This window comes from Phacochoerus africanus, chromosome 12, assembly GCF_016906955.1.
Source record: "Phacochoerus africanus isolate WHEZ1 chromosome 12, ROS_Pafr_v1, whole genome shotgun sequence".
NCBI classification, from domain to species: domain Eukaryota; kingdom Metazoa; phylum Chordata; class Mammalia; order Artiodactyla; family Suidae; genus Phacochoerus; species Phacochoerus africanus.
This window is the reverse complement of record NC_062555.1, coordinates 50,421,575-50,441,326: the sequence shown is the minus strand read 5'-3', so window position 1 is coordinate 50,441,326 and position 19,752 is coordinate 50,421,575. Positions and strand designations below refer to the sequence as shown.

The following is a 19,752-nucleotide window of genomic DNA, read 5'->3' as shown; positions in this document are numbered from 1 at the left end:
GCCCTGAAGTGAGGGGCTCCCTGCCCCTGGGTATCATCAGGAGAGGCAGGGAGGGAGGGCGGGCAGAGAGGCTCAGCCATCATAAAGGCACCAACCTCCAGCTCTAGAACAACCCCCTGCAGCCTTGTGGTTCCCCCGGACACAGAGCAGGGCGCCCCAAAGCCCTAAGTCCTTCCTTTCTTCCTTTCACACTCAGGTCGGGGTCTCTGGGGGCTGTGGTCCTGTGAGGCTCATAAGCTGTGGGTACCTGATCCTGTATTTGCTACACAGCGCTATTCAAATGGCTGGAAAGGAGGGCTTCATGGAGAAAGATGAAAATTCATCTCAACTTTTGAAAAGATGAGCAAGCCTGGCAGAGAGGGGTAGGCATTTCTGCTAAGAATCAGGGAACTCGGTTGGAGATTACACAGGCGGGGGGCGGGGGGAAAGGCTAATGGGAGAGCAAAACGTTAGACAAAAAAAGTTCAGATGGAAAAGAGGTGAAAATGAGGTTGAGTTTGTTAACTCGTGGCCAATGGTATCTGATTGACAAAGAATGCAAACTTGAAATAAGGCATTCTCCATGTTTTACTGGAGTTGAAAGAGTACAAATATATACTACAGACCTCAAGCTACTGCGGGTTCAGTTCCAGGCCATCAAGATAAAATGAGTTTCCTAGCGCACACCGAAGTTATGTTTCCCCTATGCTGCAGTCTACTGAGTGTGCAAGAGCATTATGCCTAAAACAATGTACTTACCTTCATTAAAAAAATGTTCTTGCTTTAAAAAGATAACCATCATCTGAGCCTTCAACGAGCTGTAGTAACATCAAAGATTACAGATCTCCGTGACAGATAATAATGAAAAAGTCTGAAAGAGTGAGAGGACTGCCAAATGTGACAGAAAGACGGGAAGCGAGCAAATACCATTTGAAAAACAGTGCCGACAGACGTGCTCAGGACGGGGTTGCCACAAACCTTTGATATGTAAAACAAACAATATTGTGAAGCGGAATATAGCAAACCACAATAAAACAAGGTCAGCGTGCATGCATTTTACTTGAGATTAAAAATTCTTTTTTTTTTTTTTGTCTTTTTAGGGCTGCACCTGCAGCATATGGAGGTTCCCAGGGTAGGGGTTAAATTGGAGCTGTAGCCACTGGCCTACACCACAACCAGAGCAACTCGGGGATCCAAGCCACGTCAGCGACCTACACCCCAGCTCACAGCAACACCAGATCCTTAACCCACTGAGCCCAGGAACTCCATATGCCATGGGGTGGCCAGGGATCGAACCTGCATCCTCATGGATAAGTAGGGTTGGTTAACAGCTGAGCCACAACAGGAACTCCTCATGAATGGTTTTAACAGGGTCCACAGACTTGGTGAAATGGTAAGAATGATATGCATTCTTCCAGGAATCACAGCTTTCACCCTGATTTCTCTTTAAAAAGATGAGTGAGTAGGAGTTTCTGCTCTGGCACAGCAGGTTAAGGATCTGATGTGGCCTCTGAGGGGGCTCAGGTTCGATCCCCCAGCCTGGCACAGTGGCTTAAAGGATATGGCATTGCCACAGCTGTGGGGTAGGCTGCAGCTGCAGCTCAGGATTCAACTCCTGGTCTGGGAACTTCCATATGCCATGGGTGCGGCCAAAAAAAAAAGTTAAGAACTGCAAAAACTGCTCTAAAAGAATGTACATACCCAAGAATTACACTTTTGAGACTATCTTCTCCCACCCTCCTACAGGAACATATTACCTCAGAGAGAGAGTCAACAGATGTTTTGTATGGAAGTTTCTGCTAGGACGTCAATTCCATTTGAGGCTTCTACTGTAAACATGAAAAGAACCCCTCTCCAAGATCAGTTCCCCGCAACGGGCTAGTCGTGGCTGTGAAAGTGACAGGTTCAACCTGCCTGCACATTATTTTCTCCACAGCCTGTCATCTTTCTGAAATGCGCGTAAGGGAAGCTGTTCCACGTAGCAGTATAGTGAGGGTGTTCCCGAGGTGGCGCAACGGCATCGGCGGCAGCTCTGCAGCGCCAGGACGCAGGATCCATCCGCGATCCGGCACGGGGGCTTAAAGGGTCCAGTGCTGGTCTGGACTGTGACTGTGACTTAGATCTGATCCCTGGCCTGGGAACTCCATACGCCATGGGGTGGCCAAAAAAAGAAAAAAAAATTATTGCGGAAGAAGTAACACACTACCCTTGAGCTCGCCTCCTCTGAGCACAGGGCGGGACTCCAAGAAAAGGGATTTGCGGGGAGGTACACCGGGGGGTGGGGATGCTGAAAGGAGAGGGATCAGAGGACGACAGTGTGCTGAGGACACAAGTGCATGGAAACCCACCTTCTCCAACTTCACCCACTGGCCTTGGGCTGCGCTGGAGCTAGATTCTGGGGCCAACAGAAGCTTCCGTGTCATGACCCTGCATGCTTGCTCACTACACCCCAGAATAACAAACTCCCAACTCCAGGCCATTTTTTTAATGGTACGAGGGGTATCATCGGAAAGATACTGTTCAATTCATGGCTGGCAGACACAATGCTATGTATATGTTGCTGGTTTTTTTTCCAAGTCCAATCTTTCAAATGATGGCACAGGAACAAACTGATAAATGGGCACTAATTAAAAAAATAAGCTATTGATCAAAGCCTCTGTATTATAAATCCATCCATACTCTGTTAAAATGCAAACAGCCAAGTTGTTTTGATATTGTCACAAGATAAATTCATGACACGGAGACGATTTATTTTGCATATGCCCCCTCATAGTTTAATTTCATACAAGCCATACACAAGAACTTTTGCTCACGGCATGACAAATAATCTATGAAAGGGGAAATAACGAGAGACTGAGCAACAGGAAGGTGCCGAGGACTGGTGAAGGTCATTCGTACAAGTTGGGAGAGTTAATTTTTCTCACTCATCTCAACCATCTATTATGTCTGTAGAAAAGGATTTTAATTTATTGTGCTTTTTAAAAACTGCTTCATTTTCTTCATTATAATTGGATCTGCATATTCTGAGATTGCGGTGTTTTCATGTAAAACATGCTGCTTAATGACTTTATAATAACAGAGTGGAGATCCTATCGACATACACATATACACACCGGCATAAAACCTTAAGACGTTTCTATTAACTCCCATATATTTAGAATATTATCTTTATAAAGAAATTATTGCAATCACTAAAGAAAATATCCCAGCATTTTCTTGTTCACTCTAATTTCAAATTCACACATGGGATATAATAAATAAAAAAATAATCTGTTTAAAAAAAAAAACCAAGTTTTGCCATAACACTTGGGTTTACTGCCTGTCTTGCCGTTTCCGACACATAAAATGACGAGATACGGTCCCAGTTAAGGCTTGAAATGGCCGGGAAAACTGGTAATACCTCAAGAAAACATTTCACATGACAGTTAAAAGTTCAAAGCATAAAACTAAACAATTACATTCAGAGACCCACACTTAGAAAAGGTTTACAGAGAGCTGGCTGTTCAATGTTTGTACAGAGTAAAGAGACACCCTTTGCATTTTTTGCAGAAAATGATGAGTGTTTAATTCTTAAAATGCATGGGCCATAAGATGAAAAATACTCTTGTCGTATTTAAGGTGCTGGCAATACCTGTACATGGGTTTGGCTATAAGAACAAAACTACTTTTAAAATGAAGAAAAGCATCACATTAAAAAATTGATGTGCAGAGGTTGTTTCATCATTGATACAGAATGCAACTTTCTCCATAATGAATACTACGCTTCCCTATACAGTGGCATTCTAAAAGAATATAAATATGCACAAAATGGACATTTCCCCGAGTCTTACATGGTTATTTTTAATTAATATCTGGTTACATACATATATATTTTAAACTTCATTCCACAGGGGGAAAATATCTCACAAATACTCAATACAAAATGATATTATAGAACGCCATAAAATTCTCCCAATTTACAGAAATTGGAGGCAACATTTCTAACATGAGAAAGCAGCCATAACAAGCACTAAAAATGACATGTGAAACTGAATGTGGACTTTAATTTTGGGAGCCAAAGAGAAAAATAACATACCTCCTTATTGAAGGATCTACATTAATTATAGAAAAACTGCACAATGAAAATGGCAGGAGCAACAATCCCTGTTGGACAGAGCCGAGAAGTGTGGGGCGGGGGGGGGGGGAATTCATCTGACAACACAAATTTGGTTTTTAATCTTTTAGCTCAAGATGAGGGGGGAAAGAAGCATATCCAACAGTGACCTCTAGTGGACAAGTCTTAAAATGGTTGTCTCAGAAAGAAATCTCTTGAAGACTGAAAATAAGGAGCAAAACATTGACAAAGCAAATTCTCCCAAATACCACAAAAACCAGAGGTGAAATAAGGTGCAGACTACAAAAGACGCAGCTACCACTGGCTGACGAAGGAAGGTCATCACAATGGCAAGAGGGCAGAGACACAGGAAGATCAGCTTCGAAACCACAGCTGTGTCCCCTTCTTAGAACCTGAGAGCAAGCAAGCCCTTAAGTCTGTCCCCTAGCATAACTCACCACCGACCAACCCACTAATCAGCCAGCATTTATATTAAGACTAGGCCCATGTTCCCCAGACGGAGTTCTTTGCCTGCGTCTGGTTTTATAAATGCCGTTGAAAAACCAAGACTGATTTGTATGATGCATCTTATGGGATCACTGCCTACGACTCCAGGTATCTGAGCAGCCGCAAGCAAGGACAGCACAGCCAGGGCGGTAACTTTGGAAGACAACCATTGCCAATTTGATGAGGATCAGCAGCCATTCAATGAGTTGTAACATTTTTTTTTTAAAAAACTCAGCACTGGAATTCCCGTCATGGCTCAGCAGCGAGCAAACACAACTAGCATCCATGAGGATGCAGGTTTGATCCCTGGCCTTGCTCAGTGGGTTAAGGATCTGGCATTGCCATGCACTGCGGTGTAGGTTGCAGATGTGGCTCGGATCCCGGGTTGCTGTGTCTGGGGTATAGGCTGGCAGCTATAGCTCCAATTCAACCCCCTAACCTGGGAACCTCCATGTGCCGTGGGTACAGCCCTAAAAAAAAGACAAAAAAGACAAAAAGACAAAAAAAAAACACCTCAGCATCATCCTGGCACTTCTGGGGGATGGTATGATATATAAGTGAATGACAGGGTTTCTAAGTTCAAGAAACTTATAGTAGAATTAACTGTATGAAAATATTAGTAAGTCATTTGAGATCTTAAATATATAAAAACTAAGTTAAAGAGTAACAGGCCCTGAACCAGAGTGCCTAGAAGAGATAGTCACTTCCCCCTTTTGAGAAGTGAACTTCAGCTGAGCCCACAGTGGGTTGTCAGGTGGTAAAAAGCACCCATGACTGACTGTGACACTAGCTTTCCCCACTGTGGTCTGGGTGCCTCTGAGGAGGTCAGGCAATTCTTGGAGACAAGGCCAATTTGGTTCCAGACCACAACAAAGCCATTACTGCAAAAAAGGGTTCTGGCTTCCGGTGTCTGTAGAAGTTATGTCCACACTGTACTGCTGTCTTAAGTGTGCAAAGCATTCCATCTAAAAAACAAGCTACCCACCTTAATCAAAAAGGCACACACGAACCTTTCCACAGAAAAGAAACTCATGCACTTGGAGAACAGACTTGTGGTTGCCAAGGGTTGGGGGAGAGGGAATTTGGGGTGAATAGATGCAAACTATTGCCTTTGAAATGGATAAGCAATGAGATCCTGCTGTACAGCACTGGGAACTCTATCAAGTCACTTATGATGGAGCAGGATAATGTGAGAAAAAGGAATGTATACATGTATGTGTGACTGGGTCACCTTGCTGTACAGGAGAAAATTGACAGAACACTGTAAACCAGCTATAATGGAAAAAAATAAAAATCATTTTTAAAAAAATACTCAAAAAAAGTACTTTATCTCTGGAGTTCCCATTGTGGCCCTGAGGGTTAAGGATCCGATATTGTCTCCGTGAGGATGCGGGTTTGATCCCTAGCCTCGCTCAGTGGGTTAAGGATCCGGCATTGCTGAAAGCTGCAGCATAGCTCGCAGATGCAGCTCGGATCTGGTGTTGCTGTGGTGTGGCATAGGTCTCAGCTGCAGATCCGATTCCACCCCTAGCCCAGGAACTTCCATATGCCACAAGTGCAGCCCTAAAAAGAAGGGGAAAAAAAGGTACCTTATTGCTAAAAAATGCCATTACCTTCAACAAGTTGTCACCTTGTAGCTGGTGGAGGGTCTGAAACAATACGAGAACTTGCAAAGTGTGACATGGAGACACAAGTGAACAAATGCTGTTGGAAAAAAAACGGTGCCAACAGACTCGTTCAAGGCAGGGTTGCCGCAAACCTTCAACTTCAGAAAAATGCAGTATCTGCAAAGCCCAGTAAGGCAAAGCCCCCAGTGAAACCAGGTGTGGCTGTTCCATCTCTGCCCGTCACTTCTTATATAAGAAGGCAGCCTTGTTACTGAGAAGGTGACGCGGACATCCACTTTGTGGACGTAAGGTCAAGGTTCTCTAGCACGCTCACAGTCCAGCACATTCAACATGAGTCCAGAATTAGTTCAGAAACCAAAGTGTGTGGTGGCCACATCTACGCACGTCCGTACATGGATTAATCCTGAAGAAACTGTCAGGTTCCTACAATGACCACTTCACCTGAGGCCAGCTGTCCCCCCTCCCCCCCACCACCCCCGGCCCTGCCTGGCATCTACCTGCTTCCTTCCATCCACCATCACTGCTTGACATGACCCATTCCTGAGCAGCCACTACGTGCCCAGCAACAGGCATTCAGAAATAAGAGATGGCCTCTGGCTTCAATAAAGCTGGAGGGGTACCTGGAGGGAGAAAGCACGGGGGGCAACAGAGGGACAGGGAAGTGCCACACTGGTGTCAAGAGACCATGAGGAGTTCCTGTCGTGGCTCAGCAGAAACGAACCCAACTAGTATTCATATGGACGCAGGTTCGATCCCTAGCCTCTCTCAGTGGATTGAGGATCCCGTGTTGCCATGAGCTGTGGTGTAGCTCGCAGACATGGCTCAGATCTGGCATGGCTGTGGCTGCGGCATACGCCAGGAGCTGCAGCTCCAATTCCACCCCTAGCCTGGCAATTTCCATGTGCCACAGGTGCAGCCCTAAAAAGTAAAAAACAACCACAACCACAAACCGTCTATGAACATAGGAACTGGGAGACAAGAGATTTCCAGTTGGCCAGGGCAGGCAGGGGGCGGAAGGTGGGGAGAAGGCAGAGGATGCCCTGCAGGGGGGGCAGGGAGGGGGAAGGTGTAGGGGGCAGTTGCAGGCTCAGGGAGAGAGGATGGAGGGGAGGAAAGCCTGGCTGAGGGGAGGTGAGGCAGAGCAGGGAGCTTCTGAAATCAGAGGAACAGCGGCTCCTACTGGGGATATGTGGGATTACAGGCAAGCGTGCAGGGACCCAGCGACTCAGGTTGTTCTGCAGGCCTGGGGGGAAGACCACATCTTTACCCTCCAACCATTCGCACTGGGCCTGAAAGACCCAGATTTCCTTGCTCCTCTGCCTCCCGCTGCCTCAAATCCATCATGGATTTAAGCAAGTTATCACAGGCACAGTCATTCCCCACTGACTTCCCCAAAATGTGTCAACACTGCCCCAATCCTCCAGGAGCAGCAGCATGATGTGGGATCTCGGTTCCCAGACCACGGAATCGAACCTGGACCGTGGCGGTCAAAGCATCAAATCCTAACCATTGGACCACCAGGGAACTCCTCCAGTCCCCCAGGCTTAAATGTCAATCATGTCATAATTGAGAAATAATTATGAGAAACCTCTAAGAGCGATTAGATTGATCATCTTGAAAGATTTTTACAAACTGAGATGTCGAAAACTTAGAATTTCTGCTCACAAAAATCTTGGGAAATGTTAAGGGTCATCAGCCCGCTCTCCTTCCTCATGGCCTCAGGCATGTTGCGTCCTCAATGTCAAAACCACCAGCAGGGAGTTCCTGCTGTAGCACCAAAGAACCAGCCTCATCTCTGGAGCACCGGAAGGCAATTTCAATCCCTGTCCCAGGACAGTGGGTGAAGGATCCAGTGTTGCCGCAACTGCAGCACAGGTTGCAACTGCAATTCGGATACGATCCCTGGCCTGAGAACTTCCATGTGCCACAAGGTGGCTCACCCCCGCCCCCCCCCCCACAAATAAAACCCACAAGCAGGAAAAAGTGGTCAACTGAGTGCCAGGCTGTTACATCAGCCCCACAAAAACCAAGGAGTCAGAAGGTGTCCCCAGATAAAGAACCCAGTTTAAGTAAGCTGGTCACTGATTCCGTAAGTACACAAGTGGAGACATCAGCCAACAAAGTAATTGGCAAATGAAGAGAAAACCACACAGACTTTTGCAGGATACAAGCAGTGCCGAGGGGGTTATCTTCCAAGTCCCAGTGGTTTGAACGCGGGGCTGTCAGCCAGACCCCATTAAAAACCACGGAAAGTGAAAGACACTGATTACAATAAAAAGTGACAGGAGGGTGGGCTCACCCAGCCCCTGTAATGCATATTTATATTTCCATCAAATGGACATATTTACTATAAACACTGGAAAAACCACAGCAAAGCCATTCACTTAAATGCCAGAAAAATAGTAAAAGATGCTAATTTGACCTTAGTGGAACAGATTGGGTGTCACTGGCACTGCTCACGATGGTATGAAACAGAATTTACCAAGACAATTAATTAGAGTGTACTGGATTATATCAAGAGTGTCTCAAATGGGAAAAAGAAAAGAAAAAGGGAAGAAAAAATATAAAGTTTGGACCCATATACAGTGAACCTCTTGAACAGCAGACACAATTTAACTCTGCGTTTCTGCCTTCCGAAATGAATCTCCTATAGCATGCCTGGAAAAAGAAACTGATCCCCTGGTCCCTGAGATTTCTCTCCTTGTGGACATTAAAAAAATAGGAGTTCCCGGGCAGCACAGCAGGTTAAGGACCCGGCATTGTTGCTGTTGTGGCACAGTTCGATCCCTGGCCCCGGAAGTTCCACATGACAAGGGCACGGCCAAAAAAAGAACAAAGAAATAAACTACAACCATCTGAAAAACATTTTTAAGGACCAGATCAAGAAATGATACAACAGGAATAAAACACGTTTGGCTTTCTTGTTTCAACATAAACTGTCTTTCGCTCCAATGATGACACAAGATCTAACAGCGGTAGTAAGCTTGGCGATGAAGAAATATTTTCATGAACTAGATGACAGAGAGCTTTAGGAATTTCTGTTCACAGAATCCAGGGGAATTTAGGGATTACGCAGTCCACCCTTCAAAACAAGCTGCAAATCCCCCCTGAACTGGGATTAGAGTCTCAGGGGAGGGCCAGGACCATTTGCTCCAGAAGCAATGAACGTGGCAGCATAGTGCCTGGTAGAGAAATGATCACATGTGACCGGTCACCTTCATTTTTAGCTGGTGGGACTCCCAATTCTCAACCATGACATTTGTGCCTCTCCGCCTCTGCCTTACAAATATGCGCTGTTCTTTTTTCTTTTTTTGGCTAAACATGAACTAATCAGCCTGTCTCCTGCACACAAGGGACCTGAACTGCCACTCTTAATTCTCAATCAACAGCCCTTATTGAAGTGACATCGCTTCAAGCTGCGGATGATTCACACACACATGCGCGTGCACACATGTACACACACACACACGCACACACACACAATCATAACACAAATCCCCCCACTTGACATCCTGTGTGGTTTCCCTGGACTCTGGAAAGCTCCCGAACAAATTCTTGCCACATGATTGGAAAATCATTCAAGTCTGCAGGAAATAAGGCAGGCACAAAAAAGTGACAGTCAATTAAAAAGGAGAAGCGAGAGTGAGCCCCTGTTATTAAAATCTTTAAAGCCCATGGCTCTAAGAATAGAGTGATGAGCTCACATCGCTCACACAAGCTAAGCTTTACAAAGAGGTATGAAACCTACTCCACGTCAACCCTGCCGCTGCCAATGCTCAGGACAATGTCCCTCGGAAACCAGACTCAAGAACTTGAAAGAGACAGATGCAAATGTATAGAACACAACTCGTGCTCCCCCCACTCATCACGCAGGGAAGGAAAGTCTATCAAGTCACATTTTCCCCTTTGGAGGAGAAAATATCAATGAAAGCAAAGAACTCTCGTTAAGTTTGTTTTTCCTTTAATGAGAGTTGCAATGTTTATTTCAGGTTCTCACTTTTTTTTTTTTTGTCTTTTTGCTATTTCTAGGGCCACTCCCGTGTGGCATATGGAGGTTCCCAGGCTAGGGGTCCAATCGGAGCTGTAGCTGCCGGCCTACGCCAGAGCCACAGCAACACGGGATCCGAGTCATGCGACCTACACCACAGCTCACGGCAATGCCAAATCGTTAACCCACTGAACAAGGGCAGGGATCGAACCCGCAACCTCATGGTCCCTAGTCGGATTCATTAACCACTGCACCACGACGGGAACTCCTTTCTTTTTTCTTTTTTGCCACACCCGCAACATGAAGAAGCTTCTGGGCCACGGATCAAACCTGTGCCACAGCAGTGACCTAAGCCACAGTAGTGAAAATGCAGGATTAATCTACTAGATCATCAGAGAACTCGCTACTCTAATATTTTTAAGGGCTTTTTTTTTTTTTACCCCCATGAAATAATAACAAAAGTCCCAGCATTTCAGGTCACAGTAGCATTTACCACGCCCGAAGGGGACCATTTCCAGAGAGGAAAATAATGTCACTGCCTCTCTTCCATGTACACGCATGATAGGGAAGAAGCCTCAAAACAGAGCAAATGACAAAACACAGGAAGGCCCCCTCCGCCCAGGTAACTTAGTGTCACCCAAGTAACTTTTCCGTTTGCTCCAATGATCATTTGTTGTGAATGTCTTTAAAGGAAAAGAGCACAGCTGGCAGTACGACCACGTCCCCCAAAGGCAGAAACTGTGTGAGAGAGGAGGGTGTTGACTTACTTGTCAGCTTGTTGTGGCTGAGGACCAGCTGTGTGATGTGGGCCAGGGTGACTGTAAAAAAGAAAAAAAATCGCAGTCAGTTCATGGACCCAAATCATCCCTATGCGAGATTCGTGTCACAGGAGCAAAGGTGACAAGGACCAGTGGGCTCCCCTCTGTGAACCTGGTCCTCCGGCCCCCACCTGAATAACCCGTCTGGATCCTGAGAGCCCATTAGGAGAGCCAGCCCAGAGCCTGGAGAGGAACAACGCCCTCTGCTGGGCTTCAAAAAGTACATCATCCAGATAGAGACCCCCGGGAGTTCCCACTGTGACTCAGTGGGTTAAGGACCAGGCATTATGCCTGTGAGGATGTGAGGATGCAGGTTCGATCCCTGGCCTCACTCAGCGAGTTAAGGATCCAGCATGGCTGTTAGCTGTGGGTTAGGTGGAGCTGCAGCTCCAATCTGACCCTTAGCCTGGGAACTTCCATATGCCGCAGCTGCAACAGTAAAAAGAAAAAAGAAAACAGAGACCAGAACAGAGAAGGCCCACAGCACGCTGCTTCCCCTGCACCCATCATCAGCCCCCAAATTCCCCTGTAGGCTCTTGGACGATCAGAGAAGAACCTCCCATGAGTGCCTCCTGGGTTTTGGTTGACATTTCAAAGCACCTGCAGAGGGATCACCAACTTCGAACATTATCATGGAGGCTCACTGTGCTTCAAGAGACACCAGCTTTAAAAAAAAAAAAAAAAAATGGTTTTTTCCAACTACCAAGAAAGAAAATACACCTATATCCAGTTTAAAAAAAAAAAAGCCAGAGGGAAAAAAGTGACCCGTCTTCTACTTTGGGTTCTAAAACTTCACAGTGCAATCAGCAAGTTACACATATATTTTATTTATGTGTGGGTATATGTGTGTGTGTGTGATATATACATATATTCTATATATTAAAGTAAAATATAAATAATTATACATAATTTATTAATTATACTAATTAAATACGGTGTACTTTCTGGGGGGTTTTCCCTAGTAATATATGTTTTTTAATTTTATTGTGGTATAGTTGATTTACAATGTTGTATAAGCTTCAGATTCACAGCAAAATCAATCGGTTATACACATTCTTTCTTCCCATATAGATTATTACAAAACATTGAGTAATTTCCCTACACTATAAAGTAGGTTAAATACAGTACACTTTACAATTTTAAAAGCAGATATATTAAACATATGTAGAAACGTTTCCAATATTCTTTCTATAAGAGCATTTTCTTAGTGCAACAGAATTTTCTCCTTAAAGGGATAATAAGGCAAATTTTTTTTCTCAAGAAGGGTCTCAGTATTGGGCCCCTGCAACCTCGAAAAAATATATATATATATATTTGTCACCCCTGACCACAACTTTGGAGTGTTTTTTTCCCCAAACTACCACAAAGTTAGAGTAAAGTTCAAAATTTGAACCTCTGAACCGACCCATTTGAAAAGAAGCTGTCTATCGGCCTGGTGTCCCATCAACTTTAGGTTACTCCTGCATAACCAGAACACAATCATCAAAGCCAAAACTGAGCATAACACATCATTATTGTCTAATCCTGAGGCCCCCATCCATGTTTCACCAAGTGTCCCCAACAGGAAAAACGGATCCAGCTCAGAATCCACATCACATGTGCCCGACAGACCTCTTGCAGTCACCTCTATGCCTGAGTACCTGTTTCCTTGACTTTCATGACTCTGGCAAGTGTGCAGCCTGCAGGCCAAGTTATTTGGTATTACATCCTCCATGTGGTTTTGTCCTTTGTTTATTCTTTTTTTTTTTTTTTTGGTCTTCTTAGGGCCACGCTTGCAGTATGTGGAAGTTCCCAGGCTAGGGGTCAAATCAGAGCTGCAGCTGCCAGCCTACACCAATGCCAGATCCAAGCCTCACCTGCGACCTGTACCACACTCACGGCAACACTGGATCCTTAACCCACTGAGCAAGGCCAGGGATCGAACCTGTGTCCTCACAGATACTAGTCAGATTCATCTCTGCTGAGCCATGATGGAACTCCATACTCTTGATCAGATTTAAGTTAATGCACCTCTGGCAGGAATACTGAGCAAGAGCAATCTTCTCACTGCTCCCTATCGACTGGCTCAGGGTTTCAATCTGCCCCATCACTGTGACCATCCCTTCATCACTTATAGCTGCCAGGCTTCTCCACCATAAATTTATAAATTTCCCTTTGTAATTAGTAAAATGGGGGGGAGAACGGGTTTTGGCTATGCCTGCAGCACACAGAATTTCCAGGGCCACAGCACTGACAATGCCGGCTCCTTAACCACTAGGCCACCAAGGAACTCCAGGGAGGGTATTTTTAAACAATGTAAAGATCCCTTTCCACATGCATTTCATGGTCCCCAACTGGGCCAGTTCTGATCCTCAGAGGATATCTGGCAATGTCAAAGACTTTTTTTCCCCTTCATTCCTGCACCTGCAGCATATGGAAGTTCCCAGGCTAGGGGTCAACCAGAGCTGTCACCGAAGCCTACGCTACAGCCAGGGCAACACTGGAACTGAGCCACATCGGCGACCTACACCGCAGCTTGAGGCAACACTGGATCCTTAACCCACTGAGCAAGGCCAGGAATCAAACCCACATCCTCACAGACACTATGTCAGTACTCAACTCACAGAGCGAAGCCAAATCCTCATGCAGACAACGCTGGATCCTTAACTCACTGAGCCACAATAGGAACTCCTGTCTGAGACATTTCTAACAGCTGTAGCCTCTAGAAAATCTAAACTTTCATATGTGGCCCACATTACGTTTCTGTTGCACAGCACTGGCCTAAAGCAGTGGCATCTAGCAGGTAAAGAGCCAGGGATGCTGCTAAACATCCTATAAAGTACCAGGCAGCCCAGCCCAGAACCATCCAGTCCACGATGTCCATGGAGCTTCTGCTGAGAAGTCGTGGTTCACTGACTCCTATGTGTGCGGCTTCGTGGTCTCCTGGTTTAGCCGATGGGTTTTATCATTTACTCAGATTATGCCGATGTTCCCCCTGGTCCCAGATTTGGCCGATGGGTGCCCATCCAAACTGGCCATTAAGTCCTTCAGACATGTCCCCTCACTCGGAGCACGTCCCCGCTTTCTGGACAGAGACAGTCAAGTTCATCTTATACATTTGCTGCCCTGGAATCAATCAGCTGTTTCTCCACTGAGCACTGAGCTCCGCTTCTTTTGTGTGTGTGTGGACAATAGTACTTACAAATCACAATCTGGGCACTAGATGTGTTCACTGTTACCTGGGGGTTCCATATTCTCAGAATTCGAGAATACATTCACACACTCACACACAGAGATTTCACTATATTACTGATAATCACAAGTTCACACCAAGAGACTAATTCTAATACAACTCGTCATGGCTCCTTCTAGCTTTCTGCCTTTCCAGTTTGTAATCCTTTTCTCTAACAGCGGGAACTCTGGCTTCTGTTATCTTTCAGCTACTCACACATGCAGTCAACCCCCCTACACATAACTGCATGAGAGAGCTCTCTTAGCGCTGGATTGGGACCACTCCACGCTGAGCTGTGCAGGAACCCCTGGAAGTCTGGTACTGACCCTGGGTCAAGATCAAGACAAGGAGGAGTTCCCATCATGGTGCAGTGGAAATGAATCCAACTAGTATCCATGATACTCGATCAGTGGGTTAAGGATCTGGTGTCACCATAAGATACTGTGTAGGTTGCAGAGGCACCTCAGATCCCACACTGCCGTGGCTGTGGTGTAGGCCTGCAGCTGTAGCTCTGATTTGACCCCTAGCCTGGGAACTTCCATATGCTGCAGGAGTTCCCTGGTGGCACGGTAGGTTAAGGACCTGGAGTTGTCACCACAGGTGCTCTGATTACTTACAGCTGTGGCACCAGGGTCCATCCCTCCCTGGCCCGGGAACTTCCTCAGGCCATGGGCTTCGTCACAAAGAAAAAAAAAGAAAGAAAGAAAAAAAGAAATACACACACGTTTCGTGGGCTTCCAGATTCTGGCAGGACAGAGAAAAACCCTTAGCATTCATTGCCTAAGTGCAGAGGGCAACAAAGCTCTCTTTGTTTTGTCCTTAAGGAGGTGACTTCTGGAAGTTTCTAAGGTTGGGGGCTGGGTGCCAGGGCAGCCAACCCTGTGATGAGGGGGCTGGAACTTTCAGCCCCACCCCTGGCCAGTCACTTCGGATCCGGATCTAGAGATTCCACACAACCCCAGCAAAAATCACAGCCGAGTTCATTTTGCGAATGGCAACAACACAATTCTAAAATTCATATGGAAAGGTGAAAGACCCAAAATAGCCAATAACATACTGAGAAAGAAAAGCAAACTCACAAAGTGGACACGTCCCAACTCAAAAACTTACTCTAAAGCCACAGCAATCAATTGGTGAAAAAACAGACACACAGATCAGTGGACCAGGAGAGACAGAGCCCAGAAACAGACCCCCATCAATACACTCAAGTGATCTCTGACAAAGGATCAAAGGCAATTCACTGGAGAAAAAGGAAAAGCTTTTCAACAAATGGTGGAGTTTCCATCGTGGTGCAGCGAAAATGAATCCAACAAGGATCCACGAGGTTGCAGGTTCGATCCCTGCCCTTGTTCTGTGGGTTAAGGATCCAGCGTTGCCATGAGTTGTGGTATTGGTGGCAGACGCAGCTCGGATCTGGCATGGCTGTGGCCGGCAGCTATGGCTCTGATTAGACCCTTAACCTGGGAACCTCCATATGCTGTGGGTGTGGCCCTAAAAGGACAAAAGACAAAAAAAAAAAGAAAGAAAGAAAGAAAAAAAAAATAGTGCTGGAACTTGACATTGACAAAAGCAAAAACTAAAAACAAACAAAAAAAAACCCCAGGAAGTTCCCACTATGGTTCAACCCTAAGGAGCCAGCTATTGTCCATGAGGATGTGGGTTCAGTCCCTGGCCTCAGTGGGTTAAGGATCCCAAGTTGCTGTGGCTGTGGTGTAGGCCAGAGCTGTAACTGCAATGTGACCCCTAATTTATATATGCTGCAGGTGCAGCCCTAAAAAGAAACAAATACAAAACTCTAGTCACAGAACTTATACCTTTGACACACATTAACTCAAAGTGGTTCACAGACCTAAATGTAAAATGCAGAAGTGTAAAGTCCTGAAATACAACACAGGGGGAAATCTAGGTGGCCCATGCTCTGGTAACAACTTCTTGGTTACAAATAAAAAGCACTATCAAAATTAAATTTAAAAAAAGTTTCCTGAGACTTTACTACAATTAGTAACTCCTCTTCTAAGAACCACAATCTTAATGAAATGAAAAAAGAGCTATACACTGCGATGAAACTTTTGCCCGACCTTTTTCTGCATTAGGATTTCTTTCCAAAACACAGAATTTTCAAAACTCGGTAAGAAAATAAGCAACCCAATGTAACAACGTGCCGAAGACCTGAACAGATACCTCATCAAAGAAGATGCATGGATGGCAAACAAGCAAAGGAAGATGCTCCAACTCACACACCATGAGGGAACTGCACGTTAAAACAAGACACCGTCACATGCCTGTGGGAATGCCCAAAAGCCAGCACGCTGAAAACACCAAATGCTGCCACGGATGTGGAGCAGTAGGAACTCTCAATGGTCCAGGCATTTCACAAGACAGTTTGTCGGTTTCTTATTAAAATCAAACACACTCTAACGAAACGATCCAGCAATTGTGTTCCTTTGCCTTTATCCAAAGGAGTCAAAAAATGATGATCCCCCAAAAATCCGTACGTGGATGTTTACTGCAGCTTCACTCATGACGGACAAAATTTGAAAGCAGCCAAGATAGCCTTCAATAGGTGACAGGATAAACAAATTATGGTGCATCCAGACAATGGAATTTTACTCAATAATAAAAACATACTAGCAATCGAGCCAAGAAAAGACAGCAGAAGAACCTTAGGTGCATATTGCTACATGAAAGAAGTTTTTCTGGAAAGGTTACATACTATACGATTTTGCAGTATCCCATCCCGGGAAAGGCAAAATTATAGTGACAAAAAATTACAGTGGTTGCCTGGACTTCAGTGGGAGGTAAAGAGGAAGAGAAGAAAAAATAAATAGAACACAGAGGGTATTGAGGGCAGCAGAAACGATTCGGTAGGACATTACGCATTTGTTAAAGGCCGCAGGGTGTGAGGACACCAAGGGCAGACAACAATGTACACTGTGGATCGTGGTTAATAATAATGTGTCAACGCTGGTCCATTGACGTCAGCAAAGGTACCGCTCTGATGCCAGATCAACAGGGGAAACTGTTGAGGGTTAGAAATGGGAAACTGCTGTAAAAAGTGATTTTTTTTTTTTAATTTTTAAACAACTTTTTTTAGAAAAAAAGGAAGACGGGGGATCATATATGCACAAAACAACTGTACTCAGCAACATTGGCAGTGGTTAATATTAGCACTGCTGACTGGGTGTAACTTATCAACTGTGCTAATAAATCAAATATATCATTATCAGATATTCTACCATCATGTGTATTCCTTTTTTTTTTCTTTTTTTTGTCTTTTTGCCTTTTCTAAGGCCGCTTCCCGCAGCATATGGAGGTTCCCAGGCTAGGGGTCGAATCGGAGCTATAGCTGCCGGCCTACCCCAGAGCCACAGCAACGAAGGATCCAAGCCGTGTCTGCGACCTACACCACAGCTCACGATAACGCCGGATCCTTAACCCACTGAGCAAGGCCAGGGATCGAACCCACAACCTCATCGTTCATGGTCAGATTCGTTAACCACTGAGCCATGATGGGAACTCCATCATATGTCTTCTTGAGCATCAGGATTCTCAGAGCGCAAGAAAAGTGGAGACATGGTGGGGAAGAAGTAAAAGCCTTGCGGTTCCATATTTGAAATGGACCTACCAGTGTGAAGTCATTTGATATTTTAATCTTCACATATATGTGCATATAGGTGTGTGCACACATATATGCATATATCCGTATGTATGTACACACACACACACACACAGCTCTGTCCACTAAAAAGGCCTAAAGATCATGAACAACCCAGGAAAGATGAGTAACCCCTGGAGCCAACTGTGGTCCTAAAACATTTCCCATGAAGACAAACAAAAATAGTTTCTGGAGTTCCTGTTGTGGCGCAGAGAAAACGAATCCAACCACTAACCATGAGGTGGTGGGTTCAATTCCTGGCCTTGCTCAGAAGGTTGAGGTTCCGGCATTGCCATGAGCTGCGGTGTAGGTCACAGATGCGGCCTGGATCTTGTGTTGCTATGGCTGTGGCTGTGGCCAGCAGCTGTAGCTCCGATTCAACCCCTAGCCTAGGAACTTCCATATGCCTCAGATGCAACCCTAAAAAAGAAAAAAAGAAAAAAAAAGTGTCTATGGGGAGTGCTGATTCCAGGTCCAGGATGAGAATTCAGGGACACAGCCGGAATAGCTTGTTACCAGAGATGCTTGTTACCAGAAAGCTGTCAAAGACAATCTTTGGTCATGGCCGGAGGGTAGGACAGCCAACAACAGCCCAAGGCAAAAATCAACAATCTGCACTTGAACAAGGGCAATAGCTGTGAGACTGTGGTGGGCGTGGATGCAAACACATTACTTTTTTTCTCTCTTTTTACAGCCACACCTGCAGCATATGAAGTTCCCAGGCTAGGGGTCATTATCAGAGCTGCACCTGCAACTTACTGGACATGGCATCGCCAGTTCCTTCACACACTGAGCGAGACCAAGGATCGAACCCGCATCCTCTTGGATACCATGTCGAGTCCTTAACCCACTGAGCCACCATGGGAACTCCACACATTATTTTCGAAAGCACAATTTCCACATTCAGAGTTTCTCCTTGAATTGGTCTGGAGTGTGGCTGGGAGCAATGGAATGTTTAGAAGTTCCCAAGGTGAGTCCAACAACCAGACAAGTTTGCCGGTGGCCAAGACAGACAACACTGATCTGCGAGCAAGACGCCCCTCAGAGAAAAAAAGTGAGTAGTTGTTCTCGGCAGAGGGCAACGTTGGGAGCAAGCACCTGGTTTGGCCTGAGCAGCACAGTCTGTATGAAGTTACTCTGCATCAAGAATGTTAAGCTTTGGGAGCTTCTGCTGTGGTGCAATAGGATCAGGGGCATCTTGGGAACAGTAGGACGCAGGTTCAATTCCTGGCCCGGCATAGTGGGTTAAGGATCAGTGTCACTGCAGCTGCGGTTTAGGTTACAATCTGTGGCTTGGATCTGATCCCTGCCTTGGAAACTCCACATGCCATGGGGCGGCCAAAAAAAAAAAGAATGTTAAGTTTTGGCTTGTCGTCTAAATTTCAAATATTTTTCCCATTTGGGCAATGCTTGCTTTCCTTTTTTTTTTTTTGTCTTTTTGCCTTTTCTAGGGCTGCTCCTGCAGCATATAGAGGTTTCCCAGGCCAGGGGTCTAATCAGTCTAATTGGAGCTGTTGCCACCGACCTATGCCAGAGCCACAGCAATGCGGGATCCGAGCCGCATCTGCAACCTACACCACAGCTCACAGCAATGCTAGATCCTTAACCCACTGAGCGAGGCCAGGGATCGAACCCGCAACCTCATGGTTCCTAGTCGGATTCGTTAACCACTGAGCCACGAGGGGAACTCCTTGCCTTCCATTTTAAAGAGTATACAAAGGAGTTCCCTGGTGATCTAGTCTTTAGGATTCCAGGATTTCACCACTGACATTCGGAGTCAATCCCTGGGCTGGGAACTGAGATCCTGCATCAAGCCACTGCATGCTGTAGCCAGAAAAAAAAAAAAAAAAAATCAAGGAGTATACAAGAGCAC

The 19,752-nt window shown here is 45.5% G+C and overlaps 1 protein-coding gene and 1 non-coding gene across 3 annotated transcripts in view; one reads left to right on the top strand and one right to left on the bottom strand.

The window, feature by feature from the left end:
* The window catches only part of RSU1 (Ras suppressor protein 1), a 204,293-nt gene that overhangs the window by 171,225 nt on the left and 13,316 nt on the right, over positions 1–19,752 (bottom strand). For both annotated transcript variants that reach the window (XM_047754560.1, XM_047754562.1), the window contains exon 3: positions 10,963–11,013. In XM_047754560.1, the coding sequence (XP_047610516.1) occupies positions 10,963–11,013 (51 nt within the window). The remainder of the gene's footprint in view (positions 1–10,962; positions 11,014–19,752) is intronic.
* On the top strand, positions 4,545–4,636 carry LOC125113119 (small nucleolar RNA SNORA72). The gene has a single exon (XR_007131349.1). It is a non-coding gene; the product is annotated as a small nucleolar RNA SNORA72 (small nucleolar RNA).